The following is a 13,149-nucleotide window of genomic DNA, read 5'->3' on the forward strand; positions in this document are numbered from 1 at the left end:
CCATCTGCCATTTGCCCTTTAGCTAGTATCCCTCAGAAGACAGTCAGAGGTCTTTCACATGTCCCCCCGTAGTAAATTAAATATTGTACAGGTATGGAACTTGTTATTTAGAATGTTCGGGGTTTGCCAGAGAAGGGATCTTTCTGTAATTTGAATTTCCATTTCTTAACTCTACTCGATCAACATTAATTAAACCAAATAGGGTTGTTTTGCATGCAATGAGGATTAATTATATCTTCGTTGGGAGTACAAGGTACTGTTTTAGTATTACAGAGGAAAAGGAAATTATTTCTAAAAATTTCAATCAAATTTGAGTCTGTGGGAGATGGCCTTCTGGATAATTGGTTTCCTCATAATGGATCCCATACCGGTTTTTCAAAGTAATGCTCTTATGTTCTTTGAGTGATTGAAGAATAAGGTTCTTTAACATATTTCCTTGATTTTACTTTTTCCTGTATTTTACAGAATTTTTTCTTGGTCCCCTGAAAAACTTAAGGTGCCCATACATGGAGAGATCCGCTTGTTTGGCGATGTCGCCAAACGAGCGGATCTCCCTCCGATATGCCCACCTTGAGGTGGGCAATATCGGGCTGATCCGATCGTGGGCCCCAACGATCGGATCCTAGCGAACGCAAACGGGCGGTCGGATCGCGGGACCGCATCAACGAACAGATGCGGCCGCGATCCGACGGGATTTTTAATCCCATCTGATCGAGATCTGGCCGACTTTCGGCCGGATCTCGATCGGGGAAGCCCGCCGGGGGCCCCCATACACGGGCCAATAAGCTGCCGACTCGGTCTGTCGGCAGCTTTTATCGGCCCGTGTATGGCCACCTTTACAATGAGGGTTCTATTGCATTTATCTGCTTGACACTTGCAACTACACCCCTTATAATTGCCTTCCTTTGATAAATATTACAATACAGTGTATTTTTTTGCTGCTGTATGTGGTAATACGTATATATTCTCTACCTATGAAATATTCAGCAGATCAGTGATCCCCAACCAGTAGGTCACGAGCAACATGTTGCTCTCCAACCCCTTGGATGTTGCTCCCAGTGGCATCAAAGCAGGAGCTTATTTTTGAATTCCAGGCTTGGAGGAAAGTTTTGGTTGTATAAAAACCAGGTGTACTGCCAAACAGAACCTTCTGTAGGCTGCAGGTCCATATAGGGGCTAACAAACAGCCAATCACAGCCCGTATTTGACATCCCCATGTACATTTTCATGCTTGTGTTGCTCTCCAACTCTTTTTTACATTTAAATGTGGCTCACGAGTAAAAAAAGGTTGGGGACCCCTGCAGCAGATAATTGTTGCATGTGTTTTTTCCTCTGATCATTTAGTTTGCAGATAAAAGTATTAAGATTGCATCGTATACCGGTAGGAGACAGCTTCCACCTTTCGGCCGGCCAGAAGCCAGGAAAAAACCCAGCCCAGCCCCCCTCCCCCGATGTTCGGGCCCCCAAATAAAAATTAATTGTTACGCTGGCGTCGGCCATAGGCCCGGAGTATAGTTACCCGGTGGGCCCCCCCATGTCCAGTCTGAACCTGATAGGAGGTGCAGCACTGACACTTCTGGTTCTGCCACTGACCTGACAATTAAAATTGCCACTGACCTGACACAATTAAAAAAAGAGTCATATTAAACCCAAAATGACACAATGCTTGCATTATAAAAATGTTATGATACATTCAGCATGAACTACAGTTCAAAACCGGACTTTTAAAAAATCACGAATTTTTAAGCCCCAATGACTTTTTTGATGTGCGCTGGGTTTCGTGCAATACCTGAAGTTTTCAGAGTTTTGGAGTGAAAATTCCGTGAAAATTGGACGGAAAAATCAGAAAAAAATTCTGAAAATCAGATTTTTTCCTGCAAAGCAAATTCTCGGGAAATTGTAATAATAAATAAGCGTAAAGTTTGTATCAGAAAATTTTTAGATAAATTCGGACTTTGATAAAAAAACCCCCATAGTATGATGTAGAGAGTGACGATTTGCATTTGGCTTGAATTTTTTTTTTTATTACCTGTGCTTTTTTTAGTAACTTCTGTTTTTATTCAGCAGCTTTCCATTTTGCATATTTAGAAATCTGTTTAAGAGACTGGAATATGAATAGGAGAGGGCCTAAATAGTAAAAATAGTAAAAAGTAGCAATTGCAACACATTTGTAGCTTTAGAAAGCATTTGTTCATTTACATGGGGTCAGTGACCCCCATTTGCAAACTGGATAGTCAGAAGGAAAAGGCAAATAATAAGAAAACAATAAAAAGGAAAAAAAAAAGAAGGTCAATTGAAAAGTTGCTTAGAATTAGCCAATGTATAACATACTAAAAGTTAACTTACAGGAAAATTTACGGTACCCCCAAAAGGATAGCTAATTGACTCATATGAACTAACATGTATGGTTGTTTGGTTTGTTCGTGTGCACCATGAAATGTAGGATCCCAGAGGGTGGCCCCAGGGCCGTTCCTGCCATGAGGCAAGATGAGCACTTTGCCTCAGGCGGCAGGGAACTGGCAGTTACAAGGGGCGTCAAAAAGCCGCCTCCTGTAACTTTAAGAGCCGAATTTCCGTTTTTTAAACCGGAAATTCGGCTCTGCTAGTGCATAAAGCGCAGTACGCGCTCATTTCACTAGCGATGCCGCACCTTTTGACCCGCTCCGACGCTAAACTTTTAAGCGCAGAATGGGAGAGGGGGGCGGTATCGGGGCTTCTTCCTCAGGCGGCAGCAGCCCGTGGATCGCCCCTGGGTGGCCCATAGAGCAATTTTCTATTTTTTATTTTTACCTGTTTACCCAATACCAATACTAAAAAATAAAAAAAAAAGTACATTTTTATGAAATGGTTTATTTACACAAAGCAGGGATTTACATCTGAGCCGTTTTACACAATATATTTTTATCGAGACCTACATTCTTTCGGAGTATAGTTTGCCTCTAAAAGGTGAATCACCCCTTTTAACATTTTTCTCCTATTTGCATTTATAATCAGATTTATCTCATTATCTGAATTGATGTTGTGTTTCATTTCCAGGTCTTGCCCAGACCTGCGTGTCATCCCCTTGCCTGAATGGTGGAAAATGCCTGGAAACAACCAGTGGATTTATCTGCCTGTGTCCCATGCAGCCATTGGCATTTACCGGGCCTACCTGTGGAGAGATGTATGATGCATGTGCCGTTTATAGTTGTCCCAGCACTCACAGATGTCAAAGTACCCCAGGTCTACCGCATTTCCAATGTGTCTGCCAGCCTGGGTTGAACTGCACCAATGAGTGCCAGAGTAATTCTTGCCCGTTCCAAAATTCTCAGTGTACAGTTGGAGAGGACAGCATTATGTGCAAGTGCCAAAGTGGCTACGGTGGTGTGGACTGCCAGCATGAGGTATCATCATGTTTCCAGAACCCCTGCCAGAACAATGCCACCTGTTTAGCAAATGCCGAAACCTACAGTTGCGTATGTGAGCCGGGATTCACAGGGAAGGATTGTGAGGTTAATGTCAATGAATGTGCTTCAAACCCATGCCAGAATGAGGCCCTCTGTGTGGACAAAGTGAACAGATATATGTGCTTCTGTGTGCCCGGCTTCCAAGGCCACCATTGTGAAATAGACATCAATGAATGTGCGTCCAGACCATGTCAGAACAACGGAACTTGCTTGAACCAGCTGGACCAGTATGAATGTGCTTGTGCCAATGGCTACACAGGTGAGAATGCAAGGGAATGCAATTTTTACTATTTGTCTATTTTTGAGTCATTTAGCTTTTTATTCATAGGCTCTCCAGTTTGCTGTTTCAGCAATGTGGTTGCTGGGTTCCAAATTACCCTGCTTTGGTTTGAATAAGAGACTGGAATATGAATAGGAATGCAAGTGCACCAGGGGCGTAACTACAGAGGAAGCAGACCCAGCGGCTGCAGGAGGCCCTAATTCATATCAAATTTTAATAAATATTGGTAAAACTCTCTAGACATAAAGCCAATGTGTGAGTACAGACACCATAAAGTGCAGTACTGCTGCAAAAAGTGCCTAGACATTTTGGGGGCCAGAAAAATAATTTGCTGTGGGGCCCAGTAATTTCTAGTTACACTACAATTGGTGTACAATTACTTACTTTGATATTGGTTTGTAATATTTTTCTAAAGCTTTCTAGTTTAGAACTGCTCAGGGTCAGACTGGAGTAATGGGGGCCCACCGGGACTGCCACATGTAGGCCCCTCCAGGCAGTCACCGGGGGCCCCCTACCAGCTTTCCTCTGCGTGCCTCCCTCTTGCTCCTCCCGGCTTCCCTCTGCTCTCTGTGTGAGTGCCGGTGCGGGCCATCGCGAATGGTGGTGCAGCGTGAACTCGCAGGCTTGTGCAGAGGAGCAGCAGCAAAAGTTTTTTTAATGGGGCACCTGATTGGGGAACATGGTGGGGGCGCTTGAGGACCGGGGCTCACCGGGTTTTTTCACGGTGTCCCGCCGGCCCAGTCCGACACTGGAACTGCTATCTGGTTGCTAGGCTTAATGAGCATCTCAACCAGGCATATGTGTAAATGTCAATTGGAAGTATGGATAGGAAAGGATTTAAAAACAACAACAAGAAACAAAAATCACAAACCCTGCTTTCTGGTTGGCAGTGTCATTGGCTTCAGGGGTGGCAGTTTTAGTTTTGCTGTGAAGAAAGGCAATATGGAAATGGGAAAAAATAACCCCACATTTGCTTAGATGAGTTCTTTCTTCAAAATACTAAATAAAATTGCCACTTCCCGGGTGGCTTAAAAGGGTTGTTCGCCCCAGCAGTTCAGTTGTTCAGATTTTGTACCAGAAATAAAGACTTTTTAAATTGTTTTTTATTCTTTAAGTTTTACCATTTTCAGGCCTTAGAGGTTGCATTCTTTTGAGTGCACTGCCCCTCCCCCCCTCCGATGGGGAGCTTTCGCTCCCCGGTGCTCCCTATGATGCGGATGGGCAGCATGCCACCCCTGAAATTTTGCAGACTCTTTTTGGCCTCACCTCAAATCCGGGTAGGGTTGCAACCTTTTCCTTAATTTTTTACTGGCTGGTGGGGGGCCTAACCAAAAAGGATCGGGTTGTGACGGCAGAAGGGGCGGGCCATGATGTAAAAGTTACAGGAGGCAGCTTTTTGCCGCCCCTTGTAACTGCCCGTTCACTGCTGCCTGAGGCAAGGTGCTCACCTTGCCTCATGGCAGGATGGCCCGAATACCGGTCCCGGCAGGTGTTTTACCGGCTCGGCTGGAACTGCTACAATTTGCTACATTTCTAAAGGAGTATTAGCAACTATTGTATGAATTATAATAGCTGCCTTTAAAGGGCACCAGTTGGGTAAAAATGCTATTCCCAACCAAAGGTGCGGGGTAATAGAGCCAGCATTTGGGTTGGGGATAAGTCTTTTTTTTTAAAGAAAATTCCCCCTGCCAGCGATACGCTACCCGCACTAGGAGGGAGCTCCCGGTGCAAGAAGTCCGGACATTTAAATGCGCATAACATGCATGTGACGTCACGCGCATAATGAACAATTGGGGGCAGATTTTCATTCTGCGAGTGACAGGAAAATATACGTGTTGGAAGGTAAACAACTCATTCAACACTTATGTTGAAAATGTTGGTCTGCTTTATAGAAACCTCCCCCATCCATAGCCCCTCTCCTACCTACTACCTGCTTTGCTTGACTGCTGCAGTGGGCAGGCGCAAGTACGGTTAGCGTCTTTTCCGGATAAAAATACCGGCCTTCCTATATATTTATTTTTTTCCCTATTAATAACATTGAGATCAACCATCATTTTTACCGGCCAGGCTTGTAAAATACCGGCCAGGTGGCAACCCTAGGTGCAAGGTGGGGGGTTAGCAGTTGCTGGGCCTTTTGCTCCTAAAGTTACCAGACGCAGTAACCTGTAGAGTGCTGCCACCTAAGGCAAGTTTCTCAATTTGCCTCATGACTGGATTGCAAAGTAGGGCTACTACAAACTATGTTAGAAAGTCGTTTTTACATTCTATGGTGCAAAAGGATATTTTCTAGCATCAGAGAATAGTTATTTAATCTTCTTCTGCCACCTGTTGGCAGTTCCTCATTACTACATGAATATTGTTTGCATCTGTTGTCTCCAAAGCTTGCAGTTATATTCCTTATTGTAAACCTTTAAGGTCACTGGAGAATCTGGAGATGCACTAAATGCTGCATTTTGGCCAAACAGCAAATTGTTCGCCTACTTGAACTGGAATCCTAATTTATATCTTTAAATGTGACGAAAGTCGATAATGACTTTCTGCACGCCAGTTCTTTAAAACAGTATCTCCACCCAAAATTGTTTGGGAAATAATGTGCAATTGTAAGCAACTTTCCAATATATACATTCATTATGAATTTTTTAATGGTTTCATTGTCAATTGTAAATGCAGCTGCAACCCGAAAAATAACTTGTTCTATGCATTTACTCCTAGTTCTGACTCTTAAAGGGGTTGCTCACCTTCTAAACACTTTTTTTCAATTCAATTGTTGTCAGATTGTTCAACTGATTTCCATTTTTTTTAAAAAATTTTTTTTTACTATTTTTCTAAAACAGTAGCAGCTTACCAATTTGCAGTTTCAGTAGTCTTGTTGCTAAGGTAATTTGGACCCTAGCAACCAGGTTGCTAAAACTGCAAACTGGTGGCCTGCTGAATAAAATTATTTTAAAAAGAGATTGGAATATGAATAGGATTGGGGCTGAATAGAAAAAGGAGTAATAAAAAGTAGCAATAACAATATATGTGTAGCCTTGCAAAACATTTGTTTTTTTTAGATGGGGTCATTGACCCCCATTTGAAATCTAGAAAGAATCAGAGGAAGAAGTCAAATAATTCAAAAACAATAAAGAATAAATTATGAAGGACATTTGAAAAGTTGCTTAGAATTGGCCATTCTATAACATACTAAAAGTTAACTTAAAAGTGAATCCAGGGTCAGTCTGGGCTGGCGGGACACCGGGAAAAACCCAGTGGGCCCTGGCCCTCACCAGGCCAGACTTCCTCTTCTTTTGTAGGGCCATCTCCTGGCCCTAGAAAAAAACAATTGCTGGCGCCGCGCAGTGCCGTTTGCGCGTCTCCTTTCGCTCATTCATACAGCCCAGCTCCGTTTGTGCATGTAAGGCATTGCAGTAGGGGGCCCGGAGGATTCCCAGTGGGCCTCGGGGCCCCCCAGTCCGACCCTGAGTGAATCCCCCTTTAAGAAAACTTAGGGATTCTGTTAAACAGGGTCAAAGATAAGCAATGTATCAACTAATGTAAAATGTTTCAACTAATGCATCATTTTGAACCATTTACAGTCAGTGACCCCCTTTCCAGAGCTGTTTTACAAAAACCTAAAAAGTTGTAAAATGAAAGTTCAATCTTAAATATGAGAAAAACGGCCACACGTAGAAAATAGAAAGTAATTGGAAAAAAAAGCCTTTATTTCTAGTGAACTATCTGAAAACAAGTGAACTGGAATGACCCCCTGTTAAACAATGTAGTAGGAGTCAGTTCTCCTCCAGGTCTGTTAATTAGCTGGCTTTTCACTATATTGTTTCAGGAACCAGAACATACAGAGATACTGCTTTTAATAAGAAATTTACAAATAACTATGCATCCCTAAAAATCGCCACCTGCCATTCCATGTTGTACAATGCTTTGTTTGTGTTATAGCTGACATGAACAGACCCCCGTCCTCTGAAAGCAGGTTTAGAGGGTCAGAACTAGGGGTAAGCAGTAGAGAGGGATAAAAACAGATAGGCGGCACTCCGGATAAAAGGAATGAGAATTTATTCCAACAATGGATGGATTCACATGGCCATGTGGATCCATCCATTGTTGGAATAAATTCTCATTCCTTTTATCCGGAGTGCCGCCTATCTGTTTTTATCCCTATCTATTAAAGCTGAGACGCTGGTGGCTGAGTACATGGCAGTGCCGGGCCACGCTGGGCAAGGCGCCCTAGGCAGGCCCGGCGCCTGTTTCACGTGCGCATGCACGAATTTGCTCTCGCGTACACATGCGTGAATTGAAGAAGAAATGCAGAGAGACGGGCAGAGAAGGGAACCGGACTTAGGGTAGGCAACAGAGGAGGTACGTGCCTGGCTCCCTCCCAGCTTTGCGCCCTAGGCATGTGCCTACTCTGCCTGCCCCTAGTTCCGGCCCTGGCACCCGGTTACCGAGTGGAGCAAGTGGAGGAGTAAGGCCCACGGGGGGTGAGTTTGGAGTGGCTTATTATTTGACTAAGCAGTAGAGACATGCGCTGGGGCGCAGTTAGAATTAGAACTTGTAGTGACTAGTGATAAATTCGCCAGACACAAATTTGCAGTGAATTTCCACATTTTGCCGCAAGCAAGTTAATTCAAAATACTGTGGCGAAAAATCCAGTGTCAAAAAAAATTAAAAAAAATCTAAATTATTCGGATGCCATTGGCTTTAATGCATTTGGACAGTGGCACATATAAAAATTGCCGCTCAAGTCAAAATTGACGTACGCCAATTATTTTGATGCCCAATGCGCCTTGCGAACGGCAAGAGATTCGCCCGTCACTCGAAGCGACTGATCAAAGCAATAATGTGTATGAAGGATGACTGCTCTACTTTGATATACATCTTACAAACTGTGTCTGTTTCCCCCACTGAAGGAGTTAACTGTGAGCTGGAGATAGATGAATGCCAGTCAGGCCCATGTCAGAATGGAGCCACATGTGGTGACCGTATTGGCTACTTCATATGTGACTGCCCGGCGGGCTACGATGGAGAACTCTGTGAGCATGACGTAGATGAGTGCCAGAGCCAGCCTTGTCACAATGGAGGGCAATGTGTGGATGAAATTAACAGGTAAATCAAAACGGTCACAGTATTGTTCTGATGTTCTGTAATGCGTTTAACACCAATAGCTTCTCCAAGGTATTTTTCACTGAATAGAATCAGATATGGTATTTATCGTACATAGTGATGGGTGAATTCCTGCGAAATTTGCGAAAATAAGTTGAAAGAAGACACAGCCATTGATTTCAAAACTCCAATTTACCTGAGAGGGGGGAAAAGAAAGATTCCTCCTGTATCAACTTTGCACTAAGAGCTTATTTCAGTATCCCTGACATGCAACCTCTTCTTAAAGGGATACTGTCATGGAAAAACATGTTTTTTTCAGAACGCATCAGTTAATAGTGCAGCTCCAGCAGAATTCTGCACTGAAATACATTTCTCAAAAGAGCAAACAGATTTTTTTATATTCAATTTGGAAATCTGACATGGGGCTAGACATATTGTCAATTTCCCAGCTGCCCCAAGTCAATTCTGCTGGAGTAGCACTATTAACTGATGCATTTTGAAAAAAACATGTTTTCCGATGACAGGATCCCTCTAACTTGTTCAATTTAGCACCAATTTTAGTGAATGAGCCCAGAAGACCTCACTCTTGCCGACCATTGATTATCCAAGTAGTTTATTAGATTCATTATTGACATGCACCACCAATTGTAAAGTTGTGACATCCAAAGTGCTTACCTGCAGAGTATATTCCCTTAGTTTGATATATTTGATTCATATTTGATATATCAATTTGATATTAGGCTGCGTTGCAAGAACATCTGCCGTTGAGGCCGGTGTGTTTGTCTTAAATGCGCATTGATTTGTGCCGTGTATTTCAGGTTCCGCTGTGATTGTAGTCATACTGGCTTTGTTGGAGACCACTGTGAAACTGAAATCTTGGAGTGTGACTCTAATCCTTGTCAGAACAATGCTACATGTATGGAGAGAGTCAAGGGCTACGAATGCTTGTGCTGGGAAGGTGAGGAACAGATCATTATGTTTTTGTCATGATGATCATGATCAGTTTAGTCTACATAACTAGCAAACAATGAATTAAATATTGGTTCAAATCACAGTTCAGTGTCTTTTTTTATATAAATAATAAAATAATTATAATCATTCGGTGCTGTATTCCGGCTTGTTTGGACCAGCCTGTCCTCCAGCCCAGTTTAGAGCACAATTGCTAGGTAAGAACACTGCTGGGCAGTCTCTGGGGATTCTAGACCAACTTTTGATTGGCTAGAGTTAAAAACCATCCCGTAACCTGTGCCAGAGCATCAAAATGTTCACAGTCGAAATGGTAACAGCCTAATGGTAAAAGGAATATAGGATTATTCTCCCCATGTCTCAGACACCTTAGGGCTGATTTATCAAGGGTCAACTTTAAAATATTAATTCAGATTTTTGAGTCAAAAGGGTCAAATTTGACGAGGGAGTTATTCAAATTCGATTTGAAAAATGTAATTAGATTTTCAAGATTTATCACACTCTGGCCTCAAATTTGACTATTCGCCACCTAAAACCTGCCGAATTGCTGTTTAAGTCAGTGGGAAAAGGTCCAGGGATCAATTTGGAGTTGTTTGCAGCCGCCTTCTTTTTCGGATGAAAAAAAACTCCAATCTTTTTTTCTTTTTTTAAATTCGAATTTCAGTTTTCAGGTCGATTATATTCACCCATCTTTTTTGATTTTATTGCTACATTTCGAGTGGTCGAATTTAGAGTTCATGGGAGTTCTAAAAAAACCTCACATGGATTCGAAATTCGATCCTTGATAAATGTGCCTCCAAGAATCAGATTGTGTACTTTCAGTTTAAGGCTAAAAATATATATGGCTAGAGGGTTTACCCAGAATGGATTGATATTTAAGATCTTTCCCCTATCCTGAATTCATGACTTTATCGCCCCTTCTGGACATAAAGGGGTCCGTTTATTAAAGCGCAGTCAATTTGACGATAGGTTTCTGCATGTTATCGCTCCGAATATTTTTCCGTCAAAATATTTGCAGCGACTTAGTTTACTTAACAGCGATGCGCTCAGAAGTCATTGCGATCACTTGCGGTGACTACATTGACGAACCAGCTTACGTTAGCGGTAATTTTAGCGAGTTGCAAATTTTCTGCCGACAAATTACGTTTGAGAATATTTATGCTATAAAAGTCTTGTTTTATGGCATTTATTGTGGCATGATTCATGGCCAGATATGTATCTTCAAAACCGCTAAACTTTATAGATATTATCAACAACATAGGAAACAGATGTCACCCAATCAAACATGAAGGCATCATGTAAATCCACATTTCAGTACATCCAGTCACAAGACTTACCCCCTGCCAATAGAATCGTATAAATAAAATTCATAAATAAGTTTTACCAATAAATCTGTGTGCATCATATAATTGTAGTTTAATCTAGGCTGACAAAGCCTTTGGTCCCTCCTAGCCATAATAAATCGTCTTTCGGATGAAAAAGCTTCTGAAGCAGCAGACAAAAGAATAAACCAAAACATCTTTGATTATACTTAGTGATGGGCGAATTTGGGGCGTTTCGCCGAAAAATTCTGCGAAAAATTTGTGAAACGGCACGGCGTCTGCCATCGTCCGCAAATTTGCTGGTGAAAATACTTATTTTTTTGACACCGGTGAATTTTCGCTGGCGAATTTGTGCCGGCGGTTTCGTGAATTTATTCGCCTGCGGTGAATCGCGTGAATTCATCGCGAATTCGCACCTGCCGAATAAATTCACCCATCACTAATTATCCTCTCACTTCTCCTGTCAGGAATGGCAACAGGAACAGAATGATGGGTAAAACAAGGTGTTATGGGATATTTCCTGTCCCCTTGAGAATTTTCTGGCGGAAAAATAAATTACCGCCACTATATAGATGTCGGTAAAATTTTGTGACTATTCTGGCGATAATTTTGTCTTTCGTACATTTCACGGTTTAGTAAACCATGCATTACTGTGTATGTAGCGTTATTTCCAGCGAATGCGATAACTGGCGAACACATATTCTTGCGAAAGAAAATTTACAAATTTCTATTTACCGCAGGTTAGTAAACTGGCGAAAACATATTCGGCGACAAATTTGTCTATATTTTGTGCGCATATTTTTACCGCGCTAATGAACCCAGTAGCGAGTTTCGTTCCTCGTAGTGCCCAATTAAGCGAAGTGCTGCATCACTTTAGATCAGTAGGAACAGTCAGAATGATAGGGATATGGGCATGTACAGGTATAGGATCCCTTATCCGGAAACCCGTTATCCAGAAAGCGCCGAATTACGGAATGGCTGTCTCCCATAGACTCCATTTTATCCAAATAATCCGCTTAACTTTTAAAAATGATTTCCGTTTTCTCTGTAATAATAAAACAGTAATTTGTACTTGTTCCCAACTAAGATATAATTAATCCTTATTGGAAGCAAAACCAGTCTATTGGGTTTATTTAATGTTTAAATGAATTTCTAGTAGACTTAAGGTATGAAGACCCAAATTATGGAAAGATTTCTGGATAACAGGTCCCATACCATATTACAATTTTATCAGCTTACTCCTTCAGGCCACATAGGCCCGGGTCTAGAGCAGCAATGAGCCGGGTCAGCATGTTGCCCACTGGCTTCTGAACCTACCTGCCCAATCCCCAGTTCTGGCAAACAAGGGAACTGCAAAGTTAGTGAGCGGTGAGGCTGTGCAAGTCTGGGGGCAGGGGTGATCCGCCAATGAGGCAAGCTGAGGCGCTCGCCTCAGGCGGCATCGCCAGCTAGGTTTCCAGGGACGGAAAAAAGCCACTCCTGGTGCCTTTAAAGGAGAAGGAAAGCTACGGAGGCATTTTATTGGCAATAGATTAACTGCAATAGTGCAAGATAGAATGCTATATTTATTCTGTAGAATGTTTTACCATACCTGAGTAAAAAGCTCTAGAAACTCTCTGTTTGTTTAGGATAGGAGCTGCCGTATTAATGTGGTGTGACATCACTTCCTGCCTAGGTCTCTCCCTGCTCTGGGCTCAGATTACAGTAGAGAAGGGGGGGAGCAAACTGAGCATGCTCTTGCCCAGGGCAATGAGGTTTAAGCTGAAGGCAGGAAGTCTGATACAGAAGCCCATGTGTACACAATAGAAGGAAAGAAATGCAGTGTTTCTTTTGACAGGGGATTCAGAGCAGCACTACGTTGGGGGTTTACTGGTATAGTTAGATGGACCTTTCTGATAAGACTTACTAAGTTTTAACCTTTCCTTCTCCTTTAAGAGCCGAATTCCTGTTTGTTAAACCAGAAATTCGGCTTTACTAGGGCAAGAGAGCGCAATTGCGCTCTCCGCACTAGCGTTGCTGCCTCCCCCCGGAAATGGAT

At 42.5% G+C, this 13,149-nt stretch overlaps 1 protein-coding gene across 2 annotated transcripts in view; it reads left to right on the forward strand.

Moving 5' to 3' along the window:
• crb2.L (crumbs 2, cell polarity complex component L homeolog) overlaps positions 1-13,149 on the forward strand; it is an 84,292-nt gene that overhangs the window by 23,164 nt on the left and 47,979 nt on the right. For both annotated transcript variants that reach the window (XM_018229554.2, XM_018229553.2), the window contains exons 2-4: positions 3,037-3,705; positions 8,631-8,826; positions 9,642-9,781. In XM_018229554.2, coding sequence (XP_018085043.1) covers positions 3,037-3,705; positions 8,631-8,826; positions 9,642-9,781 — 1,005 coding nt within the window. The remainder of the gene's footprint in view (positions 1-3,036; positions 3,706-8,630; positions 8,827-9,641; positions 9,782-13,149) is intronic.

The sequence above is a fragment of the Xenopus laevis genome, chromosome 8L, assembly GCF_017654675.1.
Source record: "Xenopus laevis strain J_2021 chromosome 8L, Xenopus_laevis_v10.1, whole genome shotgun sequence".
NCBI lineage: Eukaryota > Metazoa > Chordata > Amphibia > Anura > Pipidae > Xenopus > Xenopus laevis.